The sequence below is a fragment of the Formica exsecta genome, unplaced genomic scaffold (genome assembly GCF_003651465.1).
Source record: "Formica exsecta isolate Colony F162 unplaced genomic scaffold, ASM365146v1 scaffold43, whole genome shotgun sequence".
Lineage (NCBI taxonomy): Eukaryota > Metazoa > Arthropoda > Insecta > Hymenoptera > Formicidae > Formica > Formica exsecta.
The window spans coordinates 326,384-345,647 of NW_021851539.1; the positions used below are offsets into that span (position 1 = coordinate 326,384).

The following is a 19,264-nucleotide window of genomic DNA, read 5'->3' on the forward strand; positions in this document are numbered from 1 at the left end:
TTAAAAAAACATTAATTTTTTTAAGTTTTCTACAAAAAATATTAAACTAGATATTCAAAAAAAATACAAATTTAAATATTCAAAGAGAATATTATTGCAGGTATATTCGAGAGATATCTTTTCTAATAATCCGGTATTCGCAAAAAAATATTAATTTCAAGTTAATCAACGCGCGAACGATGATCATGGAGAAGTGTGCCAATTGTAGGTATTCATTGATCTTGACCTCGCCAGGTATTTTCCTTGTGATCTCGAATTTGCACTCTCTCCTGTAATCCGAATCCTGTTTCTATCTAAAATTATTCGGCCGACACGACACTAACCATAAGGTCGACGACCCCGGATGGGATTCTAGCAATAAATAGTATGAGTATGTGCGAACCACTCGACGTAACGGATAATGGGAGAGTACATTCTACGATTGCACAACCGTGCTCCATAATTATATTGTTACATATCTCATTTGAAAAAGTATATAATACACGTGATGTAAAGAAATATATGTAAAGCGAAAACACACTACGTGATTACGATTAAAGCGATATTCTATATATACTTCGACATTTAAAATTCAAATGTTTCAAGCATTGAGTAACATAAACGATAATGTGTGCGATGCCACATTACAGAACGTGTCGGTAATGAAATGTTATGTAGATAAATATTGTCGCATAGAAAATCCTCTCTGACATTTTCCAATTACTAATAACGTTCTATACATTTCAATGTGCAAAGCAAATTCATATGAGTATTTACATTTTTATTATGAAAAATAAAAAGTCATGTATTAATTTAATATAATTTTTAAACATTCAAAATTTTATCGATATTTAATCGGAATTAGTAATCTATTAAATTACAAAAATTTATTTCCGATTTTAATTTATCATTACAGATCGAGATATGTGCGAGAAATATATGCACTTTTAAAAAAATTTTTCCTCTATGTGCATAACATAAAAATGTTTTATAAAACAATTACTGTTTATACAAACAAAATAATTATACACGATTAATCAAGCGTGATAAAGCAAAGGCAAATACGTGATAATCTGATTTATCATGTCGTGATTTATAATTTTAATTTATAAAGAAGGTGCGGTAGTGGATCAAATATATAAAATCTCACATTTGACCTATCGATACAACTGTCATAAAAGATATTGCATCCGTGAAAGGGATCTTTCACCCCTTTAGGAACCAATCGACTGTTGCTATCGATTTATCACCAACCAACGGCGAACATATAAACGTTTCTTTTCTACAATACAAGTTGATGCTGTCTTTCCTATTTTTTATCTTTTCGCTCAAAACTGATTCTTCGAAATGGTATTTTTTATCAAGTTATCGTCTGCTGCAGAAAATTGTATTAGATTGATCATATCACTTTTTCACTAAACAGATAAATGCACTTTCCTCGCGATTACTTTCACATATTTAAATACGTTTTGCACAATTTTCACATAAAAATGTACGTACACTATCAACATACTTGCACTCCCATAATATTTATTCTTATATTTAATTTCATTTATATGAAATTACATTATTTTATTTTATAGTGTATTTTATTATATATATTTTTGCCCTTACATTTAATAAAATTCTCTCTTCACTTTTCAAATAAGACTACATCAAAACAATCATTCTTTTCCCTTCGCGTAATAGAGTCATTCACGAGGAACGGGAGAAAATTACTAAGGGATGTTCTCGTCGTGATATTTGCTTCGGCGAAGGAGATGTCCCTTCCCACTTGCTCAACGCATATCTCTTTCGATTTCCTTCGGCAATCCGCGGCTTCGTTAGTAATTTAACGTCGATCGAAGGACGAATAAAATATTCTCTCTTCCTTCGCGCTATCCTTTTCCACAGCATTTGAAAGAAAAGGGCCGCCTACGCGAAAAAAAACAGGTTGAACGTCTTCAATTATTCTATCATCCCAGCGAGTTCCGTGATCCGGAAATGATGCAATGACGGTTTAATAACGCGTGTCATCCTGATATCGGTTGCGTTCAAGACTCTCCGAAGTTTCTGAAATCGTTCTCTTGACACACTTTCTTATATCTGATGGCATCTCTATGATGCCATTATTCTATAAGATCTCTTCACAATATATTCTAGATTAATCTAGAAGCTAGAAGAATAGTAGTTCGTCGTCGTACAATTTTTTTGGCTTAATTCGTTCAAACTTTGATCGAATCGGAAATTACTATAAGACGCAGTAATTATATATTTTAATTTTCGTTTCCGACCGGATAAGAGCGGATGCTGCCTACAGGTGCTAACGTTTAACATCTCCCACGTCCCTTCGACGGCAGCGTCGCGACGCCGACTGAGGAGCCGGAACTCGGATCGCTTTGAAACCGACGCTACGATCGCAGGGCCGTATTAACTGCATATATATATATATATATAAAGCTCAAAAATAATGTACTACAAAGTTTTCTCGAATTCCCAACTGTATTTAGTTACTCTATTAATTAATAATTATTTTTTATAAGTAAATTATAATTNTCCTCCGAATGATTCTCGTACAATACGAGCATTTCTATGATATTTCGCCAGGACACAAGGAAATATTCCTTCGTTTTTTTTGTGCAGTTAGCATTTTAATTGAATGCAAACAACACATCAACCTCACCTCTTCATATGTTTATTCAACGTAATTAAAAAGCATTTCCCGACCGCATGGAATTTTTACGCGTAGAAAAATATTATCTTTTTATTTTTGGAAGAAATAAATAATATAAAAAATATAAAAAAATAAAAAATAATATAAAAATGGACGAGAGTATAATATCCGGAATTAATGCAGAAATTACCAATCTGCAATTATTAATAATAACGCTAATTATTATAAAATTGAGCAAACTTGATACAAGATGGAAGCACAAGATATTATCTAATGCTTTATCAGACTATATCGATTTTTCATATCATTTTATATCATTTTTATCTTTTGCCGCGTTGTTATAAATTCTTTTGTAAATTTGCATCATTATTTTTATATTAAAAAAATATCAAATATTTTCAAATATTTTTTATTTATATATTATTTAATATATCTGCTGAATATATATATCAAAGTTATAAAGATATTGAAAAAAGAATAATCTAAAATAAATTTTTTATTAAATTTCAAGACAATAGTTGAGCGGTAAAAAAATTCACAAAATATATAACTTCAAGATATACAATTTTCGATGCGCATTTAATTTTTTGAAAAGTTGACTACATCAAATTCGTGTGTAGATTTACAATCAATTGATTGCTGTATCTTTTTGCGTGATAATGATAAAATTAGCGGATCTTGCCCGTAATATCACATAATGTACGAAACAACCTTCGAAACGAGTCATAATCGCAATCGAGCTTGCCATCATTTATATTCGTGGAAATAGCCACCGGAAGATTAACACGAATGCCAGTAATACAACTTTGAGGACATGTGTCTCGAAGAATCGAGACGAAAATCGGACCAGAGAAAGTGACTCATCGAGTGATTTACGACGATCAATGTCATTTCAGAGAAAAAGCTAACGATGGAAATTTATTTTTAGAAATAAATGATTCACACGAAAAGCGAAATGAAAAGGCGCTTTTGTATTTTCTCAAGTCTAGTAAATGACGTTAATTGAAGAGGAAAGAATAATTGCGTCTTGAAGAATATAACGAGTATATTAATTCATTCGTTACATACACCTGTCGCCGAACATTCGTATGTGTTTAAGACATTACAAATGAATATCAAACTGACTTTTACGATAAAACTGACATACCTTTTATCGAGTTCAACCGTAATAACAAATGCTGCTGCCCGAATGAAAAAAAGTGGATTCGGTGAATGCATTTTGCATTTTTCCGTGTGTTTCCAAGTCCATTAAAATCCTCAAAACGCAGAATTGATATTCATAGAATGCCTCACTTTAATTTTTGATCGCGAACCTAAAAAATTAATTTATTATGAGATTCTAAAATTAATTTATCATAAGACTATACTAACACATTTTAAATTAAATTAATGACATTTTAAAATAGAATTGATGAATTTATATTCCTTGTTACATATTCAAAAACTTTTGTACGACAGAAGGTCACTTTCTCGTAAGAGATGATGCTTTTTTTATCACTTTATAAAATTTCGTCGAGAATGCTCGCTGATTTTTCGCTGCCGTTTCAGCTTTCATCTCCGACATTTCTCGAGAAAGAAACAAATTTGCCAAAAGGAATACTTTGCTATATTTCTAGTATATGTGGTTAGGTCGCATAAAACTTTCAAGAGAAATTTGTCATTGAAAAATAATACAAACTAACATTAAGAGAAATGAACACTCCATATTACTATAATCATCTTTAGTAGTAAATGGACATTCATAGTGAGCAATATTTGTAGTTTATAGTAATAGATGTAAACTATAGTGTGCAAAATTATTTTAATTTATCACGTGGAAAAGAACTTAGGATATATAGAAGAGTAAATAAAAAATGAATAAAAAAAATCGAACACGAGCTTTTTTAATATCGAAGACTCGAACGAGAACAAAGATAAATGCGTGTATTTGTTACGGATAACTTTGCGCTTTGAATGCTACCATCGGCAAGTATGAAAAATACATGCACTCGACGCATATCATCGCTTCATTTATTTCGCAGTGAAAATGCGAAACTATAGTCAGACAGATGTAAACATTCATGCCATATCCTATATAGCACAGAACATTGCCGCAATGTTGCTGCAATGTTCTGTGCTATATGAGACGTAACATACTTTTTCGACTTTATATTTCTGGAAAAAACATATATGTTATTGCTTTCACGTTCTGATGTTCTTGCAGGCTCGTGACGATGCATGATTATTAGGTGTATACAATAATTTTTTTTTTAGAAAATTTTATGAGAATAATTCTATGACGGTGCAATTATTTTTCTCTAAATATACGATTCTTTCTATTTACAAAACATTACAAGTCTCTGTAGACATTTCGTAGATTTTTTTATAAAAATTTGACGAATAAAAATAATCTCTGACTCTTTTTCGACTTGGCGACATACGAGCACAAAGGGTTGGGACTCGAAATAACGAGTGATTCAAAAAATATTCGCGACGCGCGAAGGCGATGATCAGAACGTTTATTTATAAATGCATTTTTTTTCAACGCCGATTAACTATATTTATCCGATATATATTTATCAGAATCCAAAAAAATGGCAATCGCGCGCTAAATTTATGATATATATATATTTAAATAAGTCTTAACTTTTGGAATTTGTATCGCGTTTTACTTCATCCCCGAGATTTAAGAAACAAAAGATAAACCGCAAAAAGCATGCCTAAAATAACCGCTTTCGAAATCATCAACATCGGCAAGAAGAGAAAAAATGAAGTGTCGCCTTTGTGATAAAAATAACGCAAGTTTTGTAACACATGAATCGGTTATACCTTAAAAACTTCAAAAACGGCGTCATAAAGTTTGAGATTAAATATAATTTCATTCTTGATTATGACTTAGTTTGATTACAAAAAAAAGATATTACATTACAAGATTTTCTAGGATATCATTATTCCTTTCATTTGCAAAATCTGTTTTAAAAAATTTCACTTATTTCCATATGTGTATTTAACCTTTTTAATTGTTGAAATTAAATAAACGAAAATTTTCTATTGATAATTATAATAATTTATTTAAAGCAACGAGAATAATGAGCAGCAGTAATATAATATTGTATTTAAATAAATAATTAAAATTAGATAATTAGAATATCAGAACAAAATAAATATAAAAATTAATTTTTATTAATAATTAATGAAAACGTTTTAAACTTAATTAAAAAAAGGAAAATAAAAAAAATTAAGATAAATGAGTAGAATAAATATACATATGAGTAAAATAAATATTATACATATATAACTACATTAATAATAATAATGTGCAATAATTGCAATGGCCGAAAGTGCAATAATGAAACTAATCAATATCAAAAGTTATATAGAAATATATAAGAGAGATTACTTGTATATAAAAAATAATCTTTATACTAATTCTTTTATACACATAGTAATAAGCGAAGAACAATAATGAAAATATTTGATTTCAATAAAGACAAAATTACCTGTATGCAAAAAAAGATCGTAATATGAGAAAGTATAAAACGGAAACGATCTAAATGAACATTAATTAGTGAATATTGGCTCCATCTGTTGTCGAATCGTTCAACTTATTGTTAGTGTTATAAGCGCCAATATATTAAAAGCGCTTGATTGACTAATTCAAATAAAAAGATCTTTGCTTCTTGTGTTTAGTCGAATATAGCCATTAATACAAAATATAATAAAAAGACTTGAAAAAAATAAGCTTATATGACCAGCTGATTTATCAAACCATTAAAAATTTCCCAAAACAAAGTATGAGAGCGTACATTCATACTCTTTGAACAGAAAAAGAAATGAAGTCGTAAATGTAGAAAGTGTAAAAAGAGCAAACCTGTATAAAGAGCAACGCTTCAACGCGCGGGATGAACAACTTTTGCAAAGATAAAAGAGATTCGTGTTCCTGTTAGAATTACAAATTTTATATTTTCTTCTCATCCTTCTGCCTCTTTCTTTCCTTCCAAAAATTCCGAATATACACTTATTTCATTGTACGTGAGACAGGTAAGGAGCGTAACACACAGTGCTGAGAAAGAAATAGATCTGAAGAGAGACTCTCCGTGAACGTAGGCCTTTAACAGCGGCGGCCAATCGGCGCGCGCGTTACCGCGCACCGATTGGTCGCCGCATCGACGTAGGGACGCGCGCACTGATTGGCCAATCGCCATCGAAAGGTTTGCGATCACGGAGCGTCTTTCCACCGGGCTTTATTTCCTTCGGCTGTACTGTATTACGAGCGTGGCCGCAACAGCGACCTTGGCGGGAGCAACGGCTGCGCTAACGGTAGGCGCCCGCAAACTCTTCGGAAAAAGGCAGCGTCGGAGGGAGCGGCGGGGAAGGGGGAGGGGGGAAGACAGGGACAGCGCGCTTTCCGTGTCGCCCATTGTTGTCCTCGTCGCGCGTGTAATGGCCACCGCGAACATTCGTTAACGCGTCGCACGCACGGTAAGCCATATCGCGCCCCGGCCTAGCCCGTGCCACGGATAAAAGCCGCGAGTCGTGTCCAGTTGCGTATAACATCGTGCTCGGCAGTTTTATACCCGCCATCGGCGAAACGGACAGAGAGCGAGCGCGCGAGAGAGGAAGCGGGACAGAGGGTGAAAGGGGAGCGACAGAGAGAAAACGACGTACACGACGAGGAGGAGCGGCGGCGGCCGCGCGCTTCGTACCTACAGTCGCCGCAACCGCCACCGCGCCGCTCTACGCAGCCGACCATGATTTGCGCGGGCCAACACTGCTGGTTGACAAGCGTGTGATTACGACGGGGTGATTATTCGCGCGCGCTCCGACCGCGTGCCGAAGCGTTGCGAGAGCGGCCAGGCTTAACCAGCCAAGCCAAGCCAAGCCAAGCCAAGCCAAGCCAAGCCAAGCCAAGCCAAGCCAAGCCAAGCCAAGCCAAGCCAAGCCAAGCCAAGCCAAGCCAAGCCAAGCCAAGCCAAGCCAAGCCAAGCCAAGCCAGGTAGATAGGCGGGAGTTGGAAGCGAGCGATCCGGACGCGGATCACGATTTTGGATGACGCGGCCCAACGCCGGGACCTAACGCCGGGAGGAAGCGTCTGTTGAAAACGCTTGCCGAACGCCATTGATTTCTCGCGTGGACCGATCGAGCTCTCCGCAACGACGAGAGAGCGTCGCGCGCGCGGCACAACACGAGGGGAAGAACACCCACTACTTCCCCCACTCCCCCCGCCCCTGTGTACTCGGTTCTCTTCCTCCGTAGATGTTGAACGCGAGTCGAGCATACACAACCCGAGACCCTACGCGAGATCGTCCTCGGGGTAAGCCACCGCGCGGCATTTTGCATCATCCCCGTCATGGCAACTAGAGGATCATCGGTTACCACTCGGCAGCCGGACTTTTAACCCCGCGGCTCGTCGGACTATCACACGTGAGTATGTTTATCAGTATGTCGGATAAGTGATACGTTTTCGCGCGCGTCGAAATGAGAAGGCGCGAATGTTCGCTAGTCGATTTATTCTTCTCCCTTTCGTCTTCTTCGCATCGCACTTTCCTGCTGGGTCCATCGCGTCAAAGCCGCGTCTTTTCTTTCTCTTGACGTGGCTTTGATCAGGGGGTTCGTCCTCGCTTAGGGTAGAATCTTCCTTGTTGCTTTTCGCATACCTTGCACGTTCTCGCTTTTTAAGCCGATAGTTTTTACAATGACTGCCTATTGATTGTGCAGGGTCAAAGGCAATACATCAATGGCCCTAGAATCAAATGGCAACAACGTGGTGTGGTTGAACACAACCCGTCCTGATCAAATACAGCAGGTATGCGTCGCGTGCAAGGCAAATTAATGACAAGCGAGGAAGCGTGTATGTTTGCGAACAATGATCAAGTACTGGTTTAATTCGATTTTTATAAATATGTAATTTGCATTTGAGACTCGTGTTTGAGATATTGCAAATATGAACTTAATGTAATATAATTTCTCTTATTCTCTTTATTGTATCTTTGATATTAAAATATTGTCTAACGAGTTTCTCTAAACCAACAGAGTCAACCGATCGAGCAGCCATTGAAGTGTTCCATGTTTACTCAAACGGAGCAGACTAACAGTTTTACTCAGACAGAGCAGAGCAATTCGAGTTACGGAGATCAGAGACAGGTTTGTTCGTCATTAATTTCCCTAATGAATAAAAACTATATAATAGAGAAATAAACTTGCTTTTTTCTCTGTTCAACTAATCGTTTTAAATGATTTTTTTTTTTTTTTTTTTTTACAACAGCAAAAAAAAATTTTTGGACAAGACTTTTACGAGAAAGAATTATATGTTGAATCTGGTACGCTCTGTATAAATACGTTTTTCTACAGCAGCAAACAGCAATGTTTGACCCACAACAGATCCAGCAACAGCAAGCTGCTGCGCAGGGTCAACAGTCGCAGCAGCAGCAGTCTCAGCAGATGTATGTCACTGACAAGAAGGAGGACAAGTCTCAGCAGCAACAACAGTCCACCACTTCCGAGTTCCCTTCCTCTTTCTACTACAACGTCAACATGCTGCAGAAGGTTCAAACAAACGCGGTGAGCACAATCAGTGCAATCGCCGACGACAAGGGTTGTTATCGTTTCGATGTGCAACCTGTTGGTTATAACACATTACTGAATCAGATGAGCATTGCCGCTGCCACCAATGCGACCTTCAAGTGTGACATTTGCGGACTGGTCTTTGGCCATGTGAGCCTGCTGCAACATCACAAACGGATTCACAACGCGACACCCAACAGTAATCTGCCGCAACAGCCACAGCAGATTGTAGTACAAGGACCGACAACAGTGACTGTCGCCACCACGCCAGAAAGACCATACACCTGTGACACTTGTGGAGCGTGTTTTGCATTACCGGGAGAATTAAAAAGTCACAAAACAAACATGCATCAGAAACCTAAGGTGCAAATCTGTGAAGATTGTGGCAGTGAGGACCCATGCGAACATCATCCAACTAAAGTTAAAAAGAGTATGTCTAGCAATCATTTTCAATCGTAGTTAGTGTGTTTGTTTCACAGTGATATCATTGATTTCAATGGCAATGTAATGGTAAAGGATTTAATCGATATTATTTTACACTAAAAATTATTACTAAAAATGTTATCATTACAAATATAATGTATTATAATCCATACCACACCTAGAATACAATTATTCGTGAACTTTGCTTTAGTTGTAATGCAAATTGTTGCCATTGCGATATCACCTATAGTCGGATATGCGAAATTTATTCAACATATAAATAGAGATATGCATTTGTTTGTGCAGCTATCAAACCTGGTCATCATCCTGTGAAACGGAGGGGTGTTACCAGTGTCACCAAGTGTCACAAGTGCAATGGCACCGGGATTATTTTTATTGGTAAGTATCAGTGCTGCTAATTTTTAATTGTTGATTGGCCATTTGATACCGCTGATAGGCCAAAGATGTTGCTGATAAAATGCGGCGTTATTTTCCTTTTAAATTCTTGAACTTAGATTCAAGTTTTGATATTGATACAAGCATATCGTCATAAACGATACGCAGGCGCGCTATTATATACGTATCAGCAACATCTTGTTCAGATTTTTGGTCATCCTTTCCCATCCATACGTTTCATTATTATCATGATCGTACATCGGATGATGTATGGTAGGTAAACACGACGAAAAACTAGATTCCGGAATCAGTTCCCTCGCAAAGTGTGGCGGCTGCAAGGCTACAGGCCGTATCGTCATAGGAAGTAAGTCGGACATAATTATCGTCAACACACAGAGTATGGGATCTGTTTTGATTAATATTTCAGTAATATTGTCTTTCTTGGATAGTAATAATTCAAATTAATTCTCCGCGATATATTCAGTATTTGCACAGATTTCTTGCTATTTGAATCAACAGCGCGCCGACATCTTTATGATTTATATAGAAAAATATTGAATTACATTGTACAAAGAAATATATTGAAATTAATTTAATATAGATTATACAAATTCACCGACTCTCAAACTAGCATTTAAAAAATATTAATTTAAATCAATCAAAAAGCTTTTTTACTAGACATATTTATTAAAACTACTCAAAATGAAAACTTTTGAGCATTTTCAATAAATATATCAAAGAAATGTATACCGATGAATCTAAATTGATATTTTCTAAACATTGAGTCTAATGTTACTTATTTTTCTTTAATATTATTTTTGCTTGCATGTATATTTTTGTAGATGGAAAATATATTATTCTATTATTCTCTTTCTTCTTTTTATTTTATTATTTTTTAATATGTCTTTATTTAATATTGTTATGACAGATTTCAAACTGGTTGTGATTTTTTTTTTTTTTTAATTATTTTTTTAGTTATTTTTTCTTTTCTTTTTTAGTAGAACTGTTGACATCTAAATTTAAGGACGATGGCACAGAATAAAATCCCCTAAGGGACAGTTTTATAAATTTATCTTACATTGTAACGTTTTCTATATAGAAGATAAGCTATACTGATAAATTTCCGTTCAGCCATTTACGATTCTTTCAATTCTTTCGCGACATGGCCCATTAGAAATCATTTTTCATAGACACGTGATAGAAACAAAGCCACAGAGTTTCATATCGCTCTCTTGTGGCATCCAGATTTTCTTATAGTGCACTAACTTTTACAATAGCCTGCATGATTGAATTTTACACAATTGTTACATTTAATTATTTCATTTGGTGATTTCACATTCCATATGTATACATTATCCCTTTTTTGAATGTATGAAAAAAGTAAATACTAGTACCATAAACAAATTTGCATCGCGTAGACTGATAGTTTTTTCATAAATGAACTTCGAGCTTATCACTTTTTTGTAGAACTGGCCCTTTGAGGAAAACTAAAGTCTTGTCTATATTTTCAATTTCAGGTGGCAAACAAAACAGTCAGAATCAGGCGGAGAAACCATTTCACTGTAACGTTTGTGACGGTACATTTTCTCGATATTCTTCGCTTTGGTCCCACAAGAGACTTCACTCGGGAGACAAACCATTTAAATGTGAAGTTTGTGGTTTAGCATTTGCAAAGGGTAAGTAAATAAAGAATTGTGTAAACCGCAAATGATAATGAGGTATACTCGTTTCTACGTGTAATGACTAATCAGCTTATATAAGCTTATTTTATGACGAAAATTGTTATCGCGCTTCTTTTTTCCGCCAGCTGCCTATTTAAAAAATCACGGACGAGTTCATACTGGCGAGAAACCGTTCAAATGCAGCGTTTGCGGTATGCAATTTTCGCAAAGTCCACATTTGAAGAATCACGAGCGAATTCATTCCGGCGAACGACCGTATCAGTGTGAGGTTTGCGAGAAAACATTCGCCAGACACTCGACGCTCTGGAATCATAGAAGAATCCACACTGGCGAAAAGCCGTACAGGTGTAACATTTGCGGTTCCGCTTTCAATCAAGCCACACACCTCAAGAATCACGCAAAAGTTCATACCGGCGAAAAGCCACACAGGTAATCTCGTGTTCGGAATTTGGATTATTGAAGTATTTTGTTTGTATTTTTGATTGCACAAGAAATTAAATATTTTGTTCCCTCAGGTGTGATATATGCGAGATCGGTTTTTCCGATCGTTTTGCGCTCAAGCGTCACCGTGCAATTCATGAAAAGTACGGTCAGACGGCGCGAAACCAGAACGCTAATAATCCGGCTAACGCACAGCAAGCCAACGCAAGTAGTCAACAACAACAGCCGCAGCAGCAGCAACAGCCGCAGCAGGCGCAACAAGGCCAAGTCGTGGTTGTGAACGCGACCACTCCCGTCACCGTCAGCCAAGGGCAAGGTCAAGTGATGCTCGACGAGGTCTACAAGTGTCAGGTGGCCTTCCCAGAGCCTAAATGATTCAGCTAGAGAATACCTTTCAGGAGCTGGTAAAGAGGTTAACTTTTCTAATCTTTTTTTTTAAACGGATATTAATCTTGAAAAAAAGCGAAATCTATGAATGTATGATATTGAGGACTGTATCCTAAAAGAATCAGGTGAGTCCAACATGAGTGATCGAGCAGTGCGTCTCTTTTTTTTCTCGTGTGCGATGACTCGAATTCTATGAAAGAATATTTGGTGGCTATCAGTAGTTTGGATATAGATATGGATAAAAATTTCAAAAAAAAAAAAAGGGAAAAAATGGACAGAAAGACTCTGCGACATTGCGCGAGTGAAAAATTTCGTGGAATGTGTCCTCGGAAGAGTTCGGCTCGTAATATAATCGGACGATTCCCCAACCGCCAAGATCAACGAAGTCTCTTTGTGAAGTAATAGAAAAATACGTCTACCTTTATATTTTGTCTTTCGAAAAGGTGGAAGAATAATTGAATCGTATCGCGCAGTGTATCTCATATATATTAGTTTTTTAAAAATGAAACGGGAAATGTAATTGTATAATCGTATCATTCTTTCTTATATGCAATAATCGTTGATTTGTCCTTAAAAACAAAATTGCTAGATATTTTGCCAACATTTCATAACTCCGTAAATGGCATTGTGCAATAGTTTTGACAAATTTTGCGATTAGATCGACGACAAAATGTACTTTTGAATGATTGTAATAACAGACAATTGCAGCGGCGTGTATTTCGGCGATAAGAAGCGCAAGTATGAGGTATTAAGTTTTTTTTCAGTAAATTAAAAATATAATTTTAAATGAAAGGAAAAAAAAAGATTGCCCGTACAATGCCCAAACCTCGGCCCTTCCAATTTTTACATGATACCAATGTGAGGATAAATCATTCGCGCGTCACCTCAATGCTTAAAATTATATTTAAAGATTTTAGTATTGTGAAATCTTTATTCAATTTTGACTGCAAAAATTATTTATCTGATGAGTATGAACGCCAGAATATGGATATATGAACAGAGAATTTTCAACGGCGCTTAACTGCCGATAGCGTGGAACGGAACGACATCGCGATCTGTGCGAGCCCTCTTCCGTCCAGTCATTCGGGATCAGAAAGCATCGCATTACCGAGATGATGATAACAACGACCACGATAACAGCGGCGAAAGAGTAGTGCGGCATACCTATATAACTCGCTGAAGCTGCAATAATAATAGTGAATATCGACGGGCAGACTAATCCGTTTTATAATTTTAAGAGGCCGCGAACTATATGAATATATTAGTTGATGAATAGTTACTAGTTTGTAACGACAAATAGCCGAGCTAGGATATTACTTATACATATAAATATATAAATATATAGATATACATTAATTTTTATATCCCCACTTGTTAAAGCGATCCCGCACCGTCGCTACTTTTAAGTATCAAGGATCACCAAACGAATAGATTGTACATTGATAGCTCCATACATTCATGATTGGTGACTTGCGTGCTATAAAGTACACAAGTCACGATATATGTATATCGATTTCAAAGCTGTTATTTGAATACCCTCTCGAGAGCATCGTTAGATGATTTTTCTTACAATTGTTTCGCGAGCATTGCTTTTTTTATTGTCATTTAATTATTGTTGCATCTTTATTTGCAAACTCCAAGTTTATTATCGGGGAGAGAAAGGGGACTACGCATTATCTCCCTTTTGTATAATTTTAGAAAAGATTTTATAACGCATCGTGAAGGAAATAAACACAAGCGGCTTGAAGATTCCCTGAAAAATAATTCTTTTTATACAAGATCACATTTATTACATTTTCGCAGAGTATTATGAGACATGCCACTATAAATCTATGTGATTGTCAACAAACTCGCTGCTCGAGTTTTGTACGGAATTCGGAATATTTCTTTGTTTTACTAATTAATTTGTAAAATAAAGGTACGCAATTACATAATTTTACTTTCATATGATCATAATACCTGTTACAGTATTTTTTCGATTAGATTAGAAACTTTATGCGCTGAATTTCCTATCTTTATTTTCGGTTTATTGGGATTAGAATAGAGCTGTATCTAAGCCGTGACTTATGAGCCAGCAATTAATTTATCAGCATTCTATGTTACATTTTCATTTGCAGTTTTTTCACAGTGCAGGAAAAACGGCAAATAATTATATTATAATGCATGAGATAAGCTGTAGTAATACGGTCGAAGACTAGAGAGAAAGTGTAATGATATATGCGCTCAAAAAACTGGTGAGTTACAGATTAAATTATCACCTAATAATAAGTTAAAGATATGAATCATAATCAGCACATAATGCAGCATCGTAAGATTTGCTATGGGACGGCATTTTTTGTTCTCTCTTTCTATATTGTGAAAAAAAAAAGAAAAAATTTTCCGTTAGAAGAATCTTTATATTTTGATAAAATATCGACATACAAAAATAAAGACCATCTTTTAGATTTTTCTTGAATTTTTTTGCAAAAAATCACGACAATTTTCCTTTTTTTTCTTAACATTTATTGATAGAGAGAACTCATCCTCTAAATAATTTTATTAAAACAGAAACATCACTCTTCAGTATTCTGTATATTCGCTAGAGTAAACGCAATCGTTGCACGCGTAAACAGTATTGTTACAATTGTTGAATTTCTTTAGGAGGATGTACAGTAATGAATGAACGAATAGCGAAAAAGTTTCGAAAAAATCCACATGTCAAATCAAATTTATTCATTTGGGATAAATTTATCCATTGTGGATTTCTCGAAACTTTAATAACGAATATTCGTATTTGTTATTAAAATTCGAAAACTTTTCGTTCGTTCGTTGCGTACTTACTTTTTCGCGAATGATTTATAATAACATATGTATAATCGAGAGAGGGTTACATTGAAGCAGCTTTCATACATTTCACAATTACCAATCGTCCTTATATTGTCTTGTAAGATAAAGGGAAATATCTGCAATGTCATCTTATAATAGACGTTTAGTCGTTCAATTTATTACAGAGATTACTTTTCAAAATATCTCAAATTTTCGTGATTTTCTGTTATTCGATTATTTATATGTAACAGTTAATTAAACAATTTGATATCGTAGAAGATTTGATTCGTTATCTAACTACTTATTTTATTTTATATATAAATCAAGAGAAATCTTTTATATCTTTGTTCCTCTTGCTGCTTTTAAACGAATTTTGAAAACTTTCCCTCTCACGTACAAGAATATACATATATCTGCAACATCATGTACACACATATATATAACACGTTAATTACTTATTCAAATATAGAATTTTTTTCATATACTTTTATTGCGCTATGGAGTCAAAAACTTTTGACTATGATCACTCATCTTTGAACATAATTATGTCTATATCAATCCACAGATAGACATAATAAGAGTATATAAAAATGCTACCATTACAAAATATTTCGAAAATTGAATAGGAAGGCTAAAATCGACTGATAAAGGAAGATATAAAAGACTAATAAAAGTGGGGTGTCATAGCGATCGATAGCGATAATACAAATTATCCCCTCGTGCAATCTGACACGTTTTCAATTAATATTCCACATAAAATCGTATTTTTGGGAAAAGCCTCTATTTTGATTACCTCACTATCTCTATCAAAACTGTGATCCGATGGTCAAATTTACAGTAGCACACGGCTTAATAAGCGTCTTCAGACAAATATACTCCTAGAGCTGTTCACGAGCGAATACTTTGCGTTAATGTAAGCGCGAGCCCTTTTCCGAAAATACTTTTATACTTATACCTATGTCAAAAAGAAACTAACCGAGAAGAATTGTAGAAATCGAATAATGCCAGAGCGAAGTGTACGAGTATAATTATGAATTGTTAGTAATTCTAAGTAGTTTGTCGAGAGTTGCTGCAGGAGATACGGATCGCGCTGTTCCCAGACTTATTATTTTACTTTTCCACACAGTCACATCATGTAAATATATTTTTTATAAACGCGAGATCAATCTTTCCAATAATGCATTTCTATTTCGCCAAATTACTAATTGTAATTGCCAAACAATTTAGTTAAAGCAATCGAAAAGAAACGACTTTTGGTGGTGTATCCTCCCGCAGCAATTCCGCGTATTCCGAGATAATATTTCATAGGCAAAGAACTTAGAGCTTCCGTTTGAATCAAAATTGTCTGGAAGCGTCTTCCTTAATACCACGCGTATGTATACTCTGGTTTCGGCGAGACTTTGCGATTTCACTGTACGTACGTTTGTAAAACAAGAGAGAAAAATGTCTCTACGTATAGAGATTCTGAAAATATCTTTTTCCATTATTTTATCGCTATTATCGTGTCCGTATGTAATTGTAAGAATCTTCAAACGTAAACGAGCAAAATCGCGGTTCAACTGTAATTTTTGCACTCTTATTTTTAAGGGTCGAGGTTTCGGGGCGATGAGATTTTATGAAAAACGATTTTTTTATTTGTCCGATAACGGAAAACTTGCGTTCCCAGAAGAATACCTCTTACACAAAGATATCCCCGAAATCCCTTCAAGCATTCGACTCTTTTTTCCAGCACGAAACTTTTAAAGGCCTGAAAATGTCAGCTGTGTTTTTTTTGCGCGTACTGTAATTTTATATTTATGCAAACTAACGATAACATGTCTGCGTCCAATTTATATATTTCCATTCCACTAAAGTGTCGTACTATTTTTATCTTAGTAGCAGTTTATCCGATTCGATTGATTTGATAATTAATAATTTGAGTATTCATCATGTACGAATGAAAGAGGTCATGCTATATGCAGATTAATTTGTCACGCCTCGCTGGATTAATTTATAAGATATCTGTGGACAGTATAACGACGATCGTAGTGATTTTTGATAATAAAACACGTTCCTAATAAATTATCTGTTCTTTATATCGTACGATTAAGCGTAACGATTGTAAAGGCGATACCCGGATACTGAGTATTGTGGATATCGTTACTTGCTCTGAGCGATGAAATGTAAATTAGGATTAAATGGCCTCTCGTAAAACATAAGAAAGATTAAAGACCCTTGGACAAATTTGCAATTTTTTAAGCTAATCTATAACGCATTATCGTATGAATACGACGACACGTGGGCTTTAACGTTATTCATCCCTCGAGAAACATTTTAGCAATTTGTTTGTTATTATGTTAAAAAAAAAAAAATGTCGCGCACGAGCGAAGTGGAAAAGAAACGAGCCGTTTCGTTAATAGGATGCCATCATTACGATTACCCGTCGGTATTCTTACTATGTTAATTTTACAGAAATACATTGGATATCACGTGTATACACCTGTATACATGTGGTATATCTTAATTTTTTTTTAATCCGCGTCTATTAAAATCATTTAATTCGACTATTTTGTATCATATAACACAATGATGTAGGACAAAAATGTATCTATAATGCGTTACTTAAGTTAAATCATCCTCTCTCATTATCGCACTCTATCTCCATTTCTATTATCTATCTCTCTTTTTCGATTCAGCTATCAAGAATTTTTTTAATTTGCGGATATCGGTGAAAAGAATTATTTGTTTTTTTTTTTTTTTTTTTTTTTTTAAGATGCAACAAACCCGACGTATCGATAATTGTTCTGCTTATTGCGCATGTGAGTGCAACTGGAAATCGATGAACTCTTCATTGTCCGGAATTTTGAGAGATGAATTATTATAAAATAATTAAATATGTGTTAATCTCTTGCGACTATAAGATAACAAATCTTTATCTGCAATGTATGTTGAGGAAATTTCACTTAAGAAAATGATATGTAAACTTGAATCAATTTTACTAGCTATTTTACCTCAAGACAAAAATTTTTTTGAAATAGAAAATAACAAATTTACACATTGTTCTCCAAAAAATATCTAAAAGGCGCTCAAAAAGATTGAAATTTTTATACTTTTTAATTAAGGAGTGCTCCCTCACTCTAAATGATGAATAAAATTTATAAATTGACTTTTGGGCGTCCGAAAATTTGTAAGTTAAATTAATTAATTTTTGATAATAAGGAGTTCGCTGCGAGTTACACGAGTTATATGAGGCGGCCGTGACCGACAAATTTATTCATGTATACACCGTTTTATATACGAGGGGAAAGGAGAGGAAGAAGTCATAAGAAGGATGTCACTTTAGATTAGTCTGCTGTCAATATAACTAGAACGATAATTTTGAATGTAACGTGTATCATACTTGACTATCGCCTAGATAACGAGCAACCGTACCGAATAAAGGAAACTAGCGCACGATTATATCAGATCTTAGGTAATAATAATAAATGATGTCCTGTATGGACATTTTCATTTTTGAAGACTCCTGGGTGAACTTTATTTTCATCGGTTTGTGCATGCGTGCGTGCGTGCGTGCGTGAACGCCTGTGAACCACAAGAGAAACACACATGTTATTTTATACATTGATTATATATGGAAAGATAAAACTTTGTAGATTTCGAAAGGTCACAATAACCATTTGCAAAGTTCATCACTTCATTACCAGACCCGATGTTATCAATACTCCAATACGTAATGTTGATATAATTGTGAATTATCGATTATTTGCGTAATTGATTTTTTTTCTAATCACATTCGCTATATATATATTCTCTAGAGTTGCCAAAAACATATTAAAATAATTTTTAATTAATGTCTTTTTGCCGAAAATGGGAGGAAAATCATTATTTTTATATATTCTTTTCTCTTTTTCAATACTAACTTTTATAGTAAATAATAAGTAATAATAAAAGCTTCGAATAAATAATTTTTGTTAAA

The 19,264-nt window shown here is 34.8% G+C and overlaps 2 protein-coding genes across 7 annotated transcripts in view; one reads left to right on the forward strand and one right to left on the reverse strand.

Annotated features, from left to right (window-relative positions):
* Positions 1 to 2,328, reverse strand: part of LOC115240438 — a 19,054-nt gene extending 16,726 nt beyond the window's left edge. Inside the window, 1 exon segment of the mRNA XM_029815575.1 lies at positions 1,130 to 2,328. The gene's annotated coding sequence lies outside the window, so the exon portion shown is untranslated.
* Positions 2,329 to 7,567: 5,239 nt separating this feature from the next.
* Positions 7,568 to 18,051, forward strand: LOC115240441 (zinc finger protein 723-like). 6 transcript variants are annotated; one of them, XM_029815581.1, is made up of 10 exons: positions 7,568 to 8,035; positions 8,330 to 8,417; positions 8,645 to 8,755; positions 8,963 to 9,172; positions 9,260 to 9,605; positions 9,905 to 9,997; positions 10,272 to 10,358; positions 11,512 to 11,670; positions 11,802 to 12,105; positions 12,192 to 18,051. In XM_029815581.1, the coding sequence occupies exons 2-10, from the start codon at positions 8,349 to 8,351 to the stop codon at positions 12,490 to 12,492; spliced, it is 1,680 nt and encodes a 559-aa protein (XP_029671441.1). In that variant the 5' UTR covers positions 7,568 to 8,035; positions 8,330 to 8,348; the 3' UTR covers positions 12,493 to 18,051. The 6 variants fall into 6 exon arrangements, with proteins under 6 accessions (XP_029671441.1, XP_029671438.1, XP_029671439.1 ...); XM_029815578.1 differs by having other exon boundaries at positions 8,963 to 9,605; XM_029815579.1 differs by having other exon boundaries at positions 8,966 to 9,605.
* The last annotated feature ends 1,213 nt before the right edge of the window (positions 18,052 to 19,264 follow it).